Here is a 20,063-nt window from a genome sequence, read left to right on the forward strand (position 1 = left end):
GGACTTAGATCCGTGGTTCGGTTAATTGAATTATTATAAGCAAACTCAGCAGTAGGAAGAATAGAATCCCAGTCTCTAATATGCTCACCAACCAAGGACCTCAACAAGTTACCCAGACTCCTATTAACTACCTCGGTCTGACCATCTGTCTGTGGGTGAAAGACAGTGAAAAAGTGAAGTTTGATGCCCATTTTCATCCACAGGGTTTTCCAAAAATAGCTAGTGAACTTCACATCCCTATCTGAAATAATGGTTTTGGGTAAACCATGTAGACGGACGACCTCATTGAAGTATAACTTCGCAATGTGAGAGGCATCAGATGTTTTAGAACATGGAATGAAATGTGCCATTTTGGAAAATCGGTCAACTACCACACAAATAGCATTGTGCCTACGGAGTGTCTTGGTCAGGCCTAAGATAAAGTCCATACTAACGTCCTTTCAAGGACAACTGGGGACAGGTAAGGGAGTGTAAAGATCAGTGTTCTGCTTACGTTGCATGGCCAGTTGGCAGGTGTGACACTGACTGACCAGCCGACCAACATCTCTCTTTAGGCTGGGCCAAAAGAAACAGTACTCCACGGCTTCGATAGTCTTGTCCCGTCCGAAGTGCTCAGCGAGGCCTCTGGCGTGGAGTTCCCAGACCAAAAATTCCCTAAGGGAGGTGCTCGGGATGCAAAGCCTCTGGGTTTTGAAAAGATAACCATCCTCCAGTAGGAAATCGTCCACAAAGCGCGTGTTGCCAGTGGACAAGAGAGTGTAGGTCTCCTTGAAGTCGGGGCATTCCAAATAATCCCTCTTTATTTGGTCAAATCCCACGACTTCTGCTCTCATCTCAGTGGTGGTCATCATATGACGTCTGAGAGCATCGGCAACTTTATTTTCAACTCCTGCCTTATGCCTAAGGGTGTACGTGTACTCCTGAAGGAACTCAACCCATCGACCATGGCGTGCATTCAATTTCTTTTGGGAGTTGATATAACGCAGAGCTTCATGATTCGAAAAAATGACGAATTCTTACAGGAGCAAGTAATGTCGCCAATAACGGAGTGATTGTATCACGACGTAGAATTCTTTGTCATAAGTAGAATAACGCTGCAGAATATCGTTCAATTTCTCACTGAAGTAAGCTACAGGGTGACCTTCCTGGGAGAGGACTCCAATTCCACCCCGAAGCATCGCAAATTACTTTGAAGACTTTGGAGAAATCAGAAAGTCGCATCACTAGGGCTTCCACCATTTTCTGCTTGATCTCATCAAAAACTCTAGTGGCGGCCGGGGCCTAGTGGAAATCACTCTTCTTCAGGCAATCAGTGATAGGAGATCCGATAGTACTGAAATTTCGTATGAATCTCCTATAGAAGGTGGCTAATCTGTGGAAGCTGCGGACCTCCCGTATAGTCCGAGGGATAGACCACTCTACAATGGCCCTCACCTTCTCGGGGTCTGCGGAAACCCCTTGGGCTGAAACGATGAAGCCCAGGAAAATGACGCGATCTACTAGGAAGGTGCACTTCTTTGGATTGACATATAATTACTCCTTCCTTAAGACTTCACAAACTTGCCTTAAGTGGTCTAAGTGCTGACTAATGGAATGACTGTAAATAAAAATGTCGTCAAAGTAGACGACGACAAACTTTCCCATAAACGGACGCAACACTTGAGTCATGATTCGCATAAAAGTGCTAGGGGCGTTACTGAGCCCAAAAGGCATGACTAACCACTCATAAAGACCATCCTTGGTCTTGAAGGCAGTTTTCCACTCATCACCGGGTCGAATCCGGATCTGGTGGTACCCACTTTTGAGGTCAATTTTGGAGAATAGTGTGGCACCCGTCATCATATCGAGCATGTCATCGAGCCTCGGAATCGGGAATTGATATTTGACAGTGATCTTGTTGATAGCACGGCTATCAACACACATTCTCCAAGTTCCGTCCTTCTTCGGTGTGAGAAGGGTCGACACCGCACAAGGACTAAGACTCTCCTTAATGAAACCTCGCTGCAGTAACTCGTCAACCTGCTTCTTAAGCTCAGCATGTTCCATAGGGTTCATGTGATAGTGTGGCAGGTTTGGAAGGAACATGGTTTAAAATTGCGCAATATGAGGCTCGCCTTTGCGCAATTCCTATAAAAAAAGCCTCGATGCTTACGCCTCGAGTTTTTTTAATGAGGCTTGCACCTCAATTTGGTTGATGCCCGCCTTGAGGCCCGCCTTGCCTCACTGGCATGAGGCTTACGCCTCACGCTATATATATTAAAACTTACATAAATTTTGAAGTAAATGCATGACATTGGGCTCTATAGGAGAGGAGGAAGGGGACGGAGCAGTTCATCATAATGATGATTCAAATGAAAAACTCCTTAGTAATGACAGTGCTGATGACTTATGAGTTCTTATGTGATATGCCATTGCTATTTATTTTTGGAAATTAGAATTATATGTTAACGAAAAGAATACTATGATTTGGGAAAGATAGAATTTTGAGTTGAACTATATTTCATGTTGTCTTATTATTGGGATATTTTGATTTCACTTCATATCTTATGTTTTTTTATGTTTTATATTATTCACTCATTAGTATATAAAAAATTTATCATTTTATGTTTACGCAATCTTTTGATTTTGAGGCTTACGCCTCAAAATGCCTTGAGGCTTACGCCTCGCCTCACGAATGAAATACGCCTCAATACTCGAATACACAATTTTAAACATTGGGAAGGAAGGCTCTAGTGACGAAGTTTATAGCATGATGAATGTCTCTAAGTGGAGGTAACTGATCTGGAAGATCATCGAGAAAGACATCAGCATACTGTCCTAAAATAGGCTGCACCTCCTGACGAATGGGCTCGTCAGAATCGGTGGGAATCTCACGGCCGACTAAGGCAAACAGGGGGGCGCCTTGGGCAATCTCAGTAATCAGACCTTGGCGGTGACAAGGTTCACGCCCTGTTTAGACTTGGCTGGGTTGGATTTCGTGGCATCCGTAACCCGGGGCTGTGATGGAAAAAGCTTGATCTTTTTGCCAGCATGTTCAAACATGCAGGTGTTTAAACGCCCATAAATGTGAACATCTTTATCGTAGATCTAGGGGCGACCTAGCAAACTTTGTCCAATAGCCAACACATCGCACCAGACATTCTCCTTATAAGTGGCAAAGGAGATGGGCATATGACTTCGTTCTTTCACCTCCAAGGCATTGGAGTTGACCCAAGATACCTTATACGGGTTGGGGTGAGGAATGGCAGACAAACCTAATTGGGATATCATGCTGGAGGAAACAACATTTATGCAACTACCACTATCCACTATGACTTTGCAATTCTTGTCTTTTATTTTGGTGTAGGTATGGAAAATCGAGGTCCTACGCCAGTCATCAGTGGGTGCCGGGTGGGATAGTGCACATCTCACCACGCAGATGGGAGAGGCATCCAACTTCTGAAGGCAATTGAGGACCGTAGTTTCATCGTCCTCCTCGAAGTATTCGCCTTCTTCCTCAACTTGATGGATCTGATCAACCTCGGGCTCAAGATCGTCCTCAGTCATCTCCTCAATAATCGAAATCTTATAAGGACTGGAGCACTGAGAAACGATATGCACATACCCCTGGCATCGAAAGCACTTGGTCCTGGGACTGGATCGATGGGCATCCGGGGTGGGAGGTGTACTCCTAAAATCAGATCTAGGTGCAGGTGGACTCGTGGGTGGCGGGTCGTGCTTCCCGGAGTGGGTCGTGAAGCAGGAGTTTGTAGGGTGGAACTTACGCCTGATCTATAGGAGGGTCCAGAATCATGGGATCGACTTGGGTGCTGAGAACGGGACTCCTCTAGATCAAGCACTAGGCTGCAGGCATTCTCCAGTGTAGTGATGTTTCAGGCAAATAACTCATTGCGTAAATCCTCATGTAACCCGGTACGAAACATTGATAAGATCTGCGCGGGGGTGGTAGAGGTCTCCCTTTGCAGCGAATCAAGAAGTCATCAAACGAGGCGATGTACTCCTTCACTGGTTTGTTGCCTTGGGTCAACCTATTCCACCTGTCCAATAGGCGGGGGAAGTACGACGAAGGCAAGTACTTCTGTTTGAGTTCCTGCTTCATGGACAACCAATCTACAATAGGGTACTCATTCCTATCTTCCCTGAGACTCTCTAAGTTCGCCCAAAACTGACTCGCCCTACCCATAAGTTTCATAGCTGCAAAACTAACCTTCCTGGCCTCAGAATTGTCATACCACTTAAAGAAACTATCCATACCTTTGACCCAGTCCTGGAAGAGCTGGGGATTGAGGGTGCCATCAAAGGTAGGAGCATCAACCTTAATGTTCTTCATAAGTGGTGCATCGGGATCATGGCCGTGGTAGGTAGCACGATGATTGGCACGGTGATGCCTCTCATCCAAATCAGGATCATGACGTGGATCATGTCCATGGTAGGGAGCTCGATGATTGGCCCGATGTGGCCTCTCATCCGGGTATGTCTCATCTCTATACATAGAAGGTGGTCTAGATGGGGTGTAGGGAGTAGGGTGGTCTCTAGCTCGCTCAAGTGTATCAAATCTCTCGGTGGTGTTCCTACGAAGCTCAACTAGATCCGAGTGGTTTTCCTTGGGTTGGTAGCTAATAGTGTTCATTTGGCCTACCAACAAGTCTAAGATCCTTTCTAGTTGTTCCGGGTCCATTTGGAAGTTACTACGGGACACCTAACTAGACTAGGATGTAAAGGACAGCAATTTAAATATGAAACACTCACAAATATGATGCCAAATGCAAGAGAAAATAAAAGAACATCAACCTAACAGTTTTCTAAAGGCTAGAATGCAAAAATGCGAGGCAAAATAAAACTATCAGGAATCCTAAGACATGCAAGAGAAAACCATGTTCTGATACCAGATGATGCAGAACTACTTAGATGAGATGATTATGGAATCATTTAGATATTGCACAACTCTTAGATTAGAATAATTTTAGATTAAAATTGCTAGCAATTCTAAACGAAGAAACAAAGCAAGGAGATATTTTGCTTAGGCTAAATCACATGCTCCAAGTTTTGAAACTTTCAAGATAAATGAGAAAATAAAACAACACAAAATAGTAGTCTTCAAATTAATCCCTGTTCTAACAACGAGAATTAGGATGCATTGAAAGTGCGCTCAATTCCTACGATTACTAAGCTTTAAGCAAGAGCAGTGGAAGTGCCCGTCGTGACTGCAATCAAACTAACGAGAATTCAAATTAAAAGAAATAAGATGCAAGGGAAAGAGAAACCTTCGTTAGGGAGAGGTGGAGATCCTCCACTCAATGCCTTCGAAGTGTTCGTCAATGGCTTCCGTCAAAGCAAATAAGATGCGCTCCACGTTATCTTCAATAGTGTGGTCAATCTCCGGATTGACGTCGAAGAAGGTGAATCGTAGGATGTCGATAAAGCCGTCTTCGTCCCAAGTGATACCATATTCACTCTCCGGATCCGCCATTCATGGATGCTTGAGTGTAAGATCTTCTTTGTACTTGGAAGGTCACTTGATTAGGGCAAAGAGAAAGAAGTTTCTCTTGCACCTTGAAGAGAGAACAAACTCTAAAACTTTCCTCAAAGAAATCTGAAAATAATTTCAGATTTTGATCCCAAAATCTGAGAGAAATTTCAGATTCTATGAATGGGATTAAGGAAGTAGAGGGAGAGGATCAAAGCCCCAAGTCACTTGGAGATATTAAAGGAGGGATGAGAGGATTGGAGAGAGGGAGATGACTAGGGAGGGGGTGGCGGGATGCTGAGGAGGGGAATTTGAAATCCCAAAATAATTTCCCTAGATTTAGGAAATCAGTTGCTGGATATGGCAAAGGAGAATTTCGGGTAGGAGGGATTTGAGGGAATTTGAATTATTTCCTAAAACTTTGATGGAAGATTTGGGAAATAAAAGAAATTAAAATCTCATGGGGAGAGAGGGGGGCAGCGGCATCCAAGGGGAGGGGGAGGGGATTTTGAATGGTTTAGAAAGCTTTCTAATTTAAATTCATAAGATTGGAAAGTTTTAATTCAATCCTTTCTTAATTAAAATTTAATTAGGCATGAATTCAAAAAGTTTCCTAAAATAGAATTAGTGAATTAGGAAAGTTTTGAATTTCAAATTAATTAAATTTGAATTTCAATTTCTTCCCAAATTTGACCAATCATAAATTAGGAAACTTCAAAGGGGGCATGGAGTGGAGGTGGCCGGCGGGTTTTGAAGTGGTGGCTGGCGGTTTTGTGGGGGGAAGAGACTCGGGTAGAGGGGAGACCGTGGGGTTTGGGGAAAGAGGAGGGTCCGGTGAGGTGGCCGGTGGCTTGAGGTGGAGGATGGGGACGTTCGACGAGGGGAAGATGAAAGACAACGAAGAAAACCACGAACCCGGCCGTCTCCAAGGTTGGTGGGTGATCCGATTTCCCTCTCCTAGGGGTCTCTCCAATGTTCTCACCAAGAACTCTCACACGTTCTCACAACACTAGAGTAGAAGAAATTTCATAACAATCATTCATTAACTTCAAATAGAACAAAGGGGTTTTTAAATAGCCTCATACAAATGACTCAAAACAAAATGATACAAATGCCCTTTGGGCTTACATACGACAACTCCCATAAGAGGGGTGCAACGAGAAATAATAAAACACACATAAGCAAATAACAAAATACATAAAAATAAAAATACATCGATGAATAGAAAATATAAAGACTCGATCGTGGCCGTGGATCGGCGGCCACGTCTTTGATAAACTTTCCATGATGTTCTGATGTCCCCATCAGTTTGTAAGATTTAAATGTATTAGACAACAAAGTAATATTGTTAACTATTGTATCTTTATTTGACACTCTTTCTCTAGCATGATGGTTCTTGCTCGCATATGTGGATAAAATTTTTGTCATGGGAAATAACGCTTTGGGTATTATTGAAATAAATTAGTATCTTCAAAAGATATGTCTCCAAATATTTGGGCCTAAATTGTTTTCTTTTCATTGAGTTTGTATACACTAAAAATGATGTTTCTCTCTTTTAAATAAAATATGCTGCAAACCTACTTGTAGAAGTAGGGCTTCTTGGATGTAAGATACTATGCAAGCATGCAAGAATGAGGGTTATTTGAAGATTTTTATGACTTACACATGACCCAATTGGGCTAATAAAATCTTATCAAAATTTAGGAAATTTTTTTTAAACATTTTAAAATAATAAAGTTTATTTTTGATTGAAGTAATAACAAATGCTTGCATGAACAAATTACAAAATAATAAATGTAGAGAATCAATTGCAAGAGAAGCGGTTTTTATGTGGTTCACCTTTTGATATCATGTATTCACGCCTTAGTGCTTTTCAACACCTAGGTTTGCTTAGTAAGCTAACAGGTTAGATGGTTAATTTTAATTTCGCCGACAGGTCCATCTTGTACTCCTGAAATTTATGATATTGGATAAGTTTGTAGATTGACAGCACTTCTAGAAGTATGATTATTGATTGTTGGAACTGATGCTGTGTTTGCGAGAATATTTCTTTGCATCATTTATATCATAATGTCCATTTATGCCATTATTTCAGCCATCTTAGCATTTAGCTGTGAGTTTTCTCTATCCTTGATGTAGGCAAGGGGGGGGGGGGGGGGGGTAGGCAGCTGGGGGGGGGGGTCAAAACATCTTGGGTTGAGCTTGGGCTTGGCAAGCTTTGGGTGTGCTAGTTTCTTGGGTTCTTTTGGTCTTTGGGCTGTTAGTTGCCTCTCGGATTGGACCTTGGCTGCTTTGGTTTTGAGCTAAATTCTTGGAAGCTACTTGGTTCTAGCTCATTGATGCTTGAGCTAAAGTTTAGTTCATTAATATGAAAAGGTATTCTTTATGATAGCCCATTAAGTGGAGTAAGTTCCTTGCCTTTTCCCCTTCTTAGTGTCTCCTTGGTTTCTTTCTGTACTGTTTCCCGTGGCTGATTCTTGCTGGTTCCGGTCCCCTTTGTGCCCCTTCGATTTCTCCTCTGGCTGATTTCCCGGTTTTCTGTGGTGGCTGTTCCGTTCCCCTTGGCTGCTCCTTTCGGTTCTCCCCTGGCTGCTTTCCCGTGGCTGCTTTACCCGGTTCCTGTGTTGCCTTTTTGGGTGCTGTTCTGGAATAAATTATGGCCTTCTATATTCCATATTTTTATGGGATTAAATGAAGATAAAAGGACCCCCTTGGCTGCCCCATTTTCTTCTATAAATTGATGATGTTTTGTAATGTTAAAAAGGATGTTATGTGCTAATTTTTGGAATAGAAAACTTGAGGATTTTTGATGGAAAAGCTTGCGAGCTTTTTTCATTCTTCTTCTCTTCTTCTAGGAAAGCTTGCGAGCTTCTCCTCTCTTCGTCTCGAACTTCTTATCTCATTCTTTCCGCAAGTTCACTCTACTTGTATCTTCCTTCTCAAGCGATGTAAAAGTAGTTTTAGGAGTTTATATTTTAAAAGTTTGTAAATGTCATTTTATGTTATAAAATTGTTATTTTTTGTTATTTCAAGAGTGTCTTAGCATCTTTTTGTGACCTAGGAAGTGAGTTATTTTTTGCTTGCAAAAATTAGGGATTATCCTTATTTTCTCTTGCATCAGTTTGGTATCAGAGCTTAGTTGTGTGTCTTCATAGGTTTGTTTTGTGTCTTTTTTTTAAGTGTTTAAAAATGGAAAAAGACAAAAATTGAGTCAATCGTGGAAGAAAATCAGCCAGCCGGTCCTACATTCAAAACTCCAATGGACAAATGGGTTCCGACAGAAGGAAGTTCAACAGACCCACTTCAAAATGAGTTATACAAATTACAGATGAAATTGCGTATAAGTATGGAAAACTATGTGAAGAAAAAGAAGCGTCTGCAAGAACAATTTAAGCAAAGAACAAGAAGAAATTCTGAAAAGGTATGAAGCAAAGATTCAAGAGCTTGATGCGCCACCTTTGCCTCGTTGAAAGAAACCTAAAGCAAACTCATCGGGAGATGTGTATTTTCAACCGGAGGAGAATTGATGTAGGCAACCGAGAGAATTGATGTAGGCAGCTGGGGGGGGGGGGTCAAAACATCTTGGGTTGAGCTTGGGCTTGGCAAGCTTTGGGTGTGCTAGTTTCTTGGGTTCTTTTGGTCTTTGGGCTGCTAGTTGCCTCTCGGATTGGGCCTTGACTGCTTTGGTTTTGAGCTAAACTCTTGGGAGCTACTTGGTTCTAGCTCATTCATGCTTGAGCTAAAGTTTAGCTCATTAATATGCAAAGGTATTCTTTATGATAGCCATTAAGTGGAGTTAGTTCCTTGCCTTTTCCCCTTCTTAGTGTCTCCCTGATTTCTTCATGTGTTGTTTCCCGTGGCTGGTTCTTCTCCCTTTGCTGGGTGTTGGTTCTGGTCGGTCCTCTGGCTTCTTTCCCGGTTCCCTGTGTTGGCTGTTCCGTTCCCCTTGGTTGCTCCCTTCGGTTCTCCCCTGGCTGCTTTCCCGTGGCTGTTTTACACGGTTCCTGTGTTGCTTTTTTGGGTGCTGTTATGGAATAAATTATGGCCTTCTATATTCTATATTTTTATGGGATTAAATGAAGTTAAAAGGACCCCCCTTGGCTGTCCCATTTTCTTCTATAAATTTGTGATGTTTTGTAATGCTAAATAGGATGCTATGTGCTAATTTTTAGAATAGAAAACTTGAGGGTTTTTGTTAGAAAAGCTTGCGAGCTTTTTCCATTATTCTTTTATTCTTCAAGGAAGCTTGCGAACTTCTCCTCCATTCGTCTCGTACTTCTTATCTCCTTCTCTCCGCAAGTTCGACTCCACCTGTATCTTTCTTCTCAAGCGATGTAAATGCAGTTTTAGGAGTTTATGTTTTAAAAGTTTGTAAGTGTCATTTTATGTTATAAAATTGTTGTTTTTTTTTTTGTTATTTCAAGAGTGCCTTAGTATCTTTCTTTGACCTAGGAAGTGTGTTATTTTTACTTGCAAAAATTAGAGGTTGTCGTTATTTTTGCTTGCATCAATCCTATTCTTTCATTTCAGTCATTTTAGCATCAACAAACAAAGGATATTTTCTTCGAAGGCCTTATCTTCTTCCTCTTCTGAGGAGTTTGCACCTCTCATTCAATTATATTACACTTGATCCTAGTGGGGAGTGGGGAGTTATTATTCCAACTGCAGTAGGTTCAGCCCCATGTTGTCACTGATAGATTTTTGGGGGTGGGGCTCGATACTATACCCTTCCATATAGTAGACCATTTCAACCTTCATGGTTTCTTCATTTTCTTCTTCTTATTCTTCCTCTTCTTCTTCTTCTTCCATGCAAATCATCGAGCGGTGTCTCTACGAGATCTCCAGCTCATGGTTTGGTACAAAAAGTTCTTTGACTTGGGGACTAAGATCAAAGTCAGCTTATTCTAGAAAGGGGGAGGTTGGTTGGTCACAGGATCTCCTAGAGGATTCTCAAAGGCATCGACTGTCATGAGTATATTTAAGGGCCCAACCTCCTTGGGAGCCACTCTTGATGAGCCCTATTGGAGATTGATCTCGTTACTATACCCTGCCATATAGTAGACCATTTCAGCCTTTATGGTTTCTTTTTTTTTTTTTTCTTCTTCTTCTTCTTCCATGCAAATCATCGAGCGGTGTCTCCACCGGATCTCAAGCTCATGGTTTGGTACAAAAAGTTCTTTAAGTCGGGAACTAAGATCAAAGTTAGCTTATTCTAGAAAGGGCGAGGTTGGTTGGTGACGGGATCCCCTAGAGGATTCTCCAAGGCGTCGATCGTCATGAGTATATGTAAGGGCCCAACCTCTTTGGGAGCCACTCTTGATGAGCCCTATTGGAGGCTGATCTCTGGGAATGTGCACTTAATGTGTGCCTATATATTTGTTTATTTAACAATCGAGTATTTAAAATATTGTTCAAGTTTGTTTGATTACTTAATTAAACGATCACAAACAAACTTTAATCGAATTGAACAACGAGTAGCTTGTCGAACGTTTGGTTCGCTTGCAGCCCTACCTGCATCACCCTGAATCACCATCCTCCTTCCTCCCACCACCAACTCCATCCTTAGATCTCCCCAATTGACCTTGGTATCCCAAGGTCTGTAGCCACTTCAACCCCAGGATGACATCAATACTCCCCAACTCCAAGGGAAGAAAATCCTCCCTCACCTAAATTCCTTGAATCGTCAGCACTATTCCCCTACATACTCCTCTACCCATCTCCACCTTTCCCGTGCCCATCATCACTCCATAATCACCTGTATCCAATAGTTTCACCCCCAACAGGTCAACAATCTGAGTGGAGATGAAATTATGGGTTGACCCACTGTCAATCAACACCACAACAACCTCTCTGTCAGTTATCTCTCTTCACTTTCATGGTGTGATTCAGGGTGAATCCCACCACAGAGTTTAGAGAGAATTCTGCAACATCCAGATGCAACTTCTCATCTTCCTCCTCCACTAGCCCGCTCTCACCTCCCTCCTCATCTTCTTCGTTATCACAGACGGTGAGAACCTGATGAGTTCGGTCTTTACACCTATGTCCCGACGTGTATTTCTCATCATATATGAAGCACAATCCCGTTGCCTGCTTCTCCTGCAATTCCTTCTCAATAAGCTTCTTGAAATTTCCCCCAAATACCCCTCCTCCAGACTTCTCCTTTTGTACTTTAGGCGAACCTCCCGATGTAGCTTCTTTGGGAGCTAGAAAGATGGTAGTCATCTTGTATGATCCCCCAGAGCTACTACCTTTAACCCCCCTCTCCAGATGCTTTTGGTCCTCGACCAACTGTGCCAACTTCATGGCTTCCCCCAAATTACGCGGCCTCATCACTCTAACAACTGTTCTGATCTCTGGTTTGTGTCGCTTCATGAAGTTCTCCTCTAATACGGTCTCTGAAAGCCGATCCAACCTGCTAGCTAGGTACTCTAACTGATCACAGTACTTTGCCACTGTCCTATTCTGCATCAGGGCAAAGAACTTCTCATAGAAGTCTCCTTCCCTACTAGTTTGGAAATGTTTTAGTAAACAATCATTGAACTCACTTCATCTTCGAATGGGTCGCCTCATGTCCCGCCATTGGTACCATGCCAATGCCTTCACTTCTAAACACAATCCTGCAGCTGTCAATTTCTCCTCAGTCAACCCGTTGAATGGGAAGTATCGCTCCACCTTGTAGATCCAGCCATGTGCGTCCTCACCCTCAAAGATGGGCATCTTCATTTTCCTCACCCTCGGGTCACCCTCTTTTCCCCTAACTCCTCCATAAGTTCCCATTCCACATTCCACCTAAGTTGAGGAGAGCCTTTCTTCTCTTGGGGAGTGATAGAAGAGGAAGGATAATACATTCCTGTCAAACCCAAGTATGTGCATAATCCTCTTGAAATTGAAAAACATAGGAGTTTATTCAGATTCAGATTCTGAATTTGAATATGCATAAACAATTTTATGATTGAAGATTGTTCAAACAATTTTGCGTAACATCACACTTGTAGTTCATCATTTTCATCGTTTTCATCGTTTGCTCGAGTTGCACATGATTGGGACCTCCTTGATAATTTTGGCAGTCCGAATATGTTAGTGCTAATTATTTTGCAGGTGGGAATTTTTGAGTAATTTTGTCAGGCGTCCTATAATATTAGCCATTGAATATATTTTATGGTCAACAATAATCTACTTCTGAAGGATTTAGGTTCTTAAATAAGGCTTATGTATAGTTGGGGATTCATATAAATTATGATGTAATATTCGCTAATCTACCAGCTTTGAATATATGATTAAATTTACAAAATGAAATATATTTAACATTGGTTTAAGCATGAGGAGGATGTTGTTGAATGTTGTGTACAAGCCTTGTGATACATCCCAAATTATGTGATGTGCATGTTGTGCTGTCTAATTTGAGCAATTCTATGAAATAAAAATAAAATTTGCTTTTATTATCAAATTTTCTTGCAGGTGGAGAAACTCTTACAACTATTATTCAAGAGGAAGAACGCCCTCACTTTAGTTTTAAGCAAGAGCTCCGCCTTTAAACTTCTCCAAAAGATTTAGCCAAGTACAATGTAAAAAATGGAAGTAAAATTTCACTAGTAAAGAATGATCTTACACACCGATTGATAAGTGCATAGAAGATTAATAATCAAGGAATCAATTTTGAAGCAAGAAAATTATAATTATAAACCATCTCTTTTCTCTAGGAAATCTGATTTTGCTAGAAAGTGCAATAAAAAATCTTTTGTATTTAAGTTTGGTAGGGTTTAAATCATTTGAAAGGTTCTAGTATGTATAGAAGTGTTATTAGAAGGCTATGAAATCGAATTACTATCAGATAATATCCCCAATATGGGAAATAATTAATATCCCAACAACTAAGTAGAATTAGTCATTTCTTGCTAAATCGCTTTAAAGGTGCCTGGGGTTTAACAAATCCTCGGTTGTGGAGGCTCATAAAGATATAACTAATGCTTGATAATAAATTTATTTTAATGCCAATACTTGTCACTTTGTGGAGAAGGTTTAAAGGTTAACAAAGACTTAGTAAAATTTGTTGAGGTTTATTAACATAATTGAATGTTTGTTGAGGTCCATTAACATAATTGTTGGCTAGCACTTCATTGGTGATGTTCTATCAAAAGATCTTCCCTCATGTTGTTCGGAAAGCACATTTTATTGATATCTTTGCGAAGGCACTTTGTCCTTAGTGCTTTTCAAACCTATGTAATGTCACGCCTCATCTCAACACTTTTCTAGGCAATCATGAGGTGTAACAGAGCATATAATCTAGGCAAATGTATTTTACTGTAATTCTCTTGACTTTACTAATCATGATCGAGTGAATGAAGTCTGGCTAGATCATCACAAAATATACTCATCTTTTAATAAATTCATCATACTCATTGATACAGTAGCGTGCATAATTTAAATCAAAATAGATTATAGAGTTTTTAATACTTAGAATTTTAAAAAGTGATCTATATTTGCCGAGTGAACACATTAATATGGTACCCCATTAATTTCCTTATGCCTCACAATTTATTCCTCACAATTTAGAATTTTATAAAAAAAAATTTCTATGACTTTTAGGATGTGTGTAAAGTGGGTATAGTTTCACAAGAAATTTTCATCTCACCTTTTTGAATTTTTTTGTATTACATGTAACAAATTGGATTATGCTTGGGAGTGGTAGTGTAGGAAAATATCTTGTTTGAAAAGTGATCTATATTTGCTGAGTGAATACATTAATTGGATACCCCATATAATTCTTTATGCCTCACAATCTATGATGCACCGACAAGGACACGACGACACGGACATGACAGGACACAGACACAGACACGGCATTTTTTAAAAATATAGGACACGGGTGCGGCGTGGACACAACATAATAATTTTTTAATATAATATATAGAAATTAAGGTAACATTATATTAAAAATGGCAAGCAATAATAAATCAAAGGCATGATAACTTGTTTAGCTTATAACATAAAGATGTTTAGTACAAAATGTATAGTACAACTACAAAAATATAAGCAAAAAATCATTTAGTACAACATGAAGGTCTAACTACTCAATAGAGGGAATGATAGAATTAGATTGATGTTGGTCTTTGGCCTTCAATATCATCATCATTGAATATCATTGCTTCCAACTCTGGTTCATCTAAAGAAAGATTTGCAACCTCCAATAATCTCATATCATCTAGGCACTCTAACCCATCTCCAACAACATCTCACATCTTGTTATCACCTGTAACATAAAGTGGGGGTTTCCTTGATAGAAGACAAAGATTTGTATGCACATAAACTAAATCTTCAGCCCGTTGTGGAGTTATTTTATTCCTTTTCATTGATTGAATAAATGAGTATGTGCTCCAATTTCTCTCATAACAGGAAGAGGATGATACTTGACCAAGAAATTTTATTGCTATGGTTTGAAGAAGCGGTGTTGAAGCTCCATGAATCAACCACCACATTTTTGGATCCATCCTCCATCTATCAACCAAAGATTATTGATCACCAAAATCCTCTAAATATCCAAAGAATTTTGCAAGTTCTATATTAATTTTTCTTCTCTCCTCATTTGGGAAATATCGTTTCAAGTATATCTTTCTTATATTTGACACTTCTAAATCTTTTTGTGGTGAGACACATTGAGGGTCTTCTTGAAGCCATTCTTTACTTGAATACCTTCAAATAATACAAAGAATATTAAATTATTTATTCATTTACCAAGAAATTTAAAATTAATTTAAAAGATGAATATAAATGTACCTTAGATTTAATGAATGGGCCAAACAATGCAGAGGTATGTTGCTTTTGGTCCATCTATCCTCAAGAATGGTATAGACAATACTCCAAAAACTTGTGTCTTCATTATGTGACTTTCTTTCATGTATGTATATAATTTTTTTCACTTTTGTTAACATAGTCATAAATCAAATATAGGCATGATTTATCTTTGTAAGCCTCTCTCAACATGTCATAAATCGGATCAGTGAAAGCCAAAATGTAATCTACTTCATCACACCACAAATCATCTATAAGTCATTCTCTTTCACATACCTTGCCTTCCCAATATCATCTTCTCGATAACAAGACCACTTCTCACTAATCACCATAGATTGAAGAGCATTTTTTATTTGTTTGAATCTTCTCAACATGATTATTACAGAGGCAAAACGAGTTTCAGTAATAGCTAACTGATGTGATACAACATGCGATGAACAAGAACTGCTTGGAGATTTTAATATAAGATTGTTAAAGCTTTGCTAGTTATAAAATTAATGCTTCCCCCAAAATAAGTTTTCGGAATTATCAAGTCGAAATTAAGTAAAGCATGCGGTTATAACTAGATTAACGGGACAATATCAAATTGACAACATAGACTTAGAGAGTAACGTTATGGGGAGAAACAATAATCTACAATTAACAAATAGAACTTTTCACCTTGGGTCTCTCACTCACTCTCTTGCCGGTGGCACTTTTAGTGGAGGAAGATTAAGAGCAATCGAGCGATGCCACTAGGAGACAAATGGTGCACAAAGTGTAGTCCGTTAGAGTGGTAGCCGGTGGCGGGTAGTCCATGGGATGACTAGTGAGCATCCAACGTCTTGTCCGTTCTTCCTTGATCATCAAAGACGAAGCCGTGGTCGATGTCGGGATCGGCAAGCCTAGGTGAGGCCTTGAGAAGTTTCAGCCTTGGTGGGGAAGAGAAAAGCTGAGAAAATTCCAGCCATAGAGGAGCCTGAAGGGAGGCGGCTGGTTTGGGAGAAGTGAGGGCTGCTGGTTGGCCTAGTCCGGCTAAGAGAGATTGGGAGGGAGAAGGTTTGAATTCATTCCCAAAGAGGAGAGGAATCCAAGGGGTTTGATTGGGAGTAAAGGGAGAAACTCGAAATCAATTCCTGTAACTGAAACTGTTACGGGAATTGAAATTTGGGCAAGGAATTTAAAAGCCAATTTCAGTTTTAAACATAGAATAATATCTGAAAAAAAAACTGTAATCACGTTAATGAGGGGAAGGTATTTGGGATGCTTTTATGAGGTGGTGATGTGGCAAATAGGAAAAGAAGCAATAGGGGTAATATAGCCGGCCATAGAGGAGAGAGAGGGGGTCGGAATTTAGGTGGGTGGGGCCCAAGGGATTAACTCAATTAAAACAATCTGATTTACTGAAATTCAGATTGATTTTAATTAAGAAACGTTTCAGGTTTAGGGGGATTACTAGAGGGAAAAAGAAAAAACAAGGTTTGAAATTCAAATGTGAATTAAATCCCAATGAATGATTTCCTAAATAGATAGAAGCTATCTTAGGAAAGTCACTTAAACCAGGAAATTTGGAATTCACAGAGGATGGGAGGGGGAAGGGCCGGCGGCAAAGCTGGGAAAGTTGTGAGTGCCGGCAGGAGGGTTGTCAGCCTGGACGGGGTTCCAGCCAATGGTGGAGCCTGGCGGGGGACGGAGGGGAGGGGCGTCGGGCTGGCGGCCTGGGTATTCCTGGGAGGGGGTGGTGGCAAGAGAAGGGGCGGGGGAGGTAGTGGGGAGAATTTTGGGGATTCAAAATTGAAATCCCAACTTCCTCCAAGAGGCTCCAATCCAAATCCACACAACGATGACTTGATCAAGATAAACAAAACAAAAGAAAAGAGAAGGACGAGAAAACCTAGAACTCACAAAGAGATCTAGCTTCTCCTACGAACTCACTAAGAGATCGAGGAGGGTGAACTCACAAAGAGATCATAAGTGGCAAATATTTTCATTCATCAAAAACTAAACTATTACATAAGAAAAGGGCCATATAAATAGGCCTCAAAATGACAAGAAAGCAAAAGACTAAAATGCCCATCGGGCTACAATAACGACTAAATACCCATAAGGGCAAAAACGGAAAAACATAAAAATCAAATAAACAACTACAAAAATGACTCAAATTAAAACTCATGATCGTGGCCGTTGATCTCCGGCGTTTCCTGATGGTACATGTGTCGAAATATCTGACGATGTCCTCATCATTCTCCCCAGGTGGGAGAAAACTCGACCCCGTCGAGTAAGCATCTATGGAGCTCTCGTTTTACTCTAGTAAGTCGGGGTCCACTTGCTGCAGCTCGTCACGATCGACCCATGTGTTCTCCGTCTCCGGTTTCCCTGCCCACTGAACTAGATACCTTTGTTTACCATCATCTCTAGTGGAGATTTGAGTTCATCACTCAGTATTGTCTCAATCTTCTCTGTATTGGGTATATTAGGCAATTTTGGGAGTGGAGTTAGGCTGGGGATCTCACCAGGTGGGTTCACACAAGGCTCATTATTTTGTGGAATAGGAGGGTTACACTCTGGACCTTCAAAGGGTACAAGATCTTCGATGTTAATATAGGATTAATGTTAAAACCTTCAAGAAAGTCTAACACATAAGCATTACTATTTAAATCTTTTTGCTGTTTATTTGCACGGTCCAACGCTTCTAGCATATAACTTTATAACGGTCCCTTGTGGGAACCGCTCCGGACGAATCCGAACCAATACAAAATCTCTAATATCAAATTCTTCGAACCGTCTCTTGAGATCGGCAGTAAGTTTATAAATGGCATTGCTTTGGTTATTCTTTTTATTAATATCCTTCTGCAGTTCTTGAAGATGAGATGCAAATGTGGATGCAAGAGACTCGGTGTGCATGATGGATGACAAGAATCATGAACTTACAAACTAGAGTTCTAAACATAGACAAATTAGGAAGACAACAGACTACAACTACAACACAACATACGAACTCACACGAACATGATTAAAAAAAAAGAAAAAAAAATGTGGAAGAGTCTCTAAATGCGGGGATCTAAAGTGTTCAGGCCTAAGGGAACTGGTTTAGGGGGAGCAATGAAGACATCCTTAGCTACCACGACACTTCGATAGGAAGTTTCAGTTATGGTCGTAGGTTGTCTCCTAGGGTCAATTGTGTCATCTTGTAAATTCATCCCACTAGGAGAGAGATTGTCCTTAACAGGGAGGGACAAGAACATAGTAGGCAAAACAAATGAATCAGGAACAAGGTAAGATGATGTCTCCTGACTCACAACCATAATGGAATAGCCAAACGAGTCACCAGCAGGTATGGGACTTAAGAAATTGGGTATGGTATCCATTACATAAGAGGGCACAACAGCTAGATTGGTGATATGAAAGTGTGGGTTAAGATTCTCTCTAACATTAAAGTCGGTACGAGGAGTTGTGAGATAAGCCCAATCACGAAAGTCACACTCTTTAAAATGTAAATCTAGATGAGTGATTCCTAAAATAGACTCCAATAAAATAAGATGAGACCCATTATTCAAGTTAGGCTCAGAAACTTTCAGAATCAAATCATTGTCTTCCGAACTCATATTTTTATCATCAATAGAATCAGATTTGGGTATAACCTTAAGATTGACAGGCTCGGGGTTGGTCAAATTGGGGCTCACATCAGGTAGTAAATTCAATTTAACCACTTCTGACTCGAGATCGTTATCATCAAGATTATCTAAAGTCAACTTAGTAGGGGTTACAGCTAAGTCAAGATCTTCCAAATTTAAATTCAATGTGTTCAAAGTCAGATTGGCTTCTTTCAAGATCACATTACTATCATTCAGGCACACTTTATTCAAGGAGTTATCCTCGAGGAGACTAGGATCGGGGTGGGCTAAGGTGTCGACGTTTAAAGGTTCTAATTTTTCTAGCTCAGGATTTAAGTCATGCTGGGAGTCTGATTCATTCACTTTTGTTTCCTCCTCAAAGAAGTCTTCGTTATCCTTAATATCATTAGCATCCACGAAATGGATGCACTCCGTTTTAGGTTCAGAGGACGTTTTCTTGTTAATGCATTTCTCTATCAAAAGTACACTTGCAGGGTCAAGGACTGGGGAGGCTAAAGGTTGACTGAGCTGGTTAGAAGTCGATCCAAGTGGTGAGTCATATGGGCTCGAATCAACAGAAGACCCACTAAAGGGTCGGTCACCAAGATTGAATGAAGACCTACAGGGTGGGGCAGCAACCCTGTCGTTACTAAAGGATGGGTGGTCTCGACCCCAGTAATGTCCACGGTTAGTTCCAATAGACGAGGTAGGGTGGGGCTCTAGATGGTGGTCACTGGTAGAGGGTCGGTATTTTAAATTAAGATCTCGCCTCATGTCTTTCCAAGTAAGGTACTCACCGCGAGACTCTCTATGATCTTCCACTTTTATCCAAAATTGAAGAGCTCGACCTTTAAGGTGAGACTTAGCGATCCTAATCTGGTGGGACTCAGGGATATGACAAGATTCAAAATAATCCTCTAGTTGTCTAACCCAATCCCTAAGGTAGTAAGGGTCCGAGGAGCCATCAAAGGTGGGCAAATGGTAATGTGACTCTAAGTGAGGTCGTTGAGGATTGGTCTCAGATCTAGGTTGATAAGCATAGTGGGGCATCTTCCGACTTGCATGACTTAGCGAATGGGGAACGTACCTAGAGTGGGGAGAGTCAACATGTGCCTCCTTTGTGGTTTTAGTTAGAGAGCCTACAAGACTAACTAGGTCGTCTAACCTCTTTTGAAAACCTATCGAGTCCATTAAAAGTGTTGAGTGGTGCTTAA

General features: G+C 40.7%; 2 protein-coding genes across 2 annotated transcripts in view; one reads left to right on the forward strand and one right to left on the reverse strand.

The window, feature by feature from the left end:
- LOC110096946 (exportin-4) overlaps positions 1-20,063 on the forward strand; it is a gene marked incomplete at its 5' end in the record, with an annotated part of 92,996 nt that overhangs the window by 6,613 nt on the left and 66,320 nt on the right.
- On the reverse strand, positions 18,244-20,063 carry LOC110096947 (the record flags this gene model as incomplete). Its single annotated transcript, XM_020823114.2, is given in 1 exon segment — positions 18,244-20,063. A coding segment is annotated over 1 exon segment (1,758 nt). The 3' UTR covers positions 18,244-18,282.

Source organism: Dendrobium catenatum, unplaced genomic scaffold, assembly GCF_001605985.2.
Source record: "Dendrobium catenatum unplaced genomic scaffold, ASM160598v2 fragScaff_scaffold_334, whole genome shotgun sequence".
Lineage (NCBI taxonomy): Eukaryota > Viridiplantae > Streptophyta > Magnoliopsida > Asparagales > Orchidaceae > Dendrobium > Dendrobium catenatum.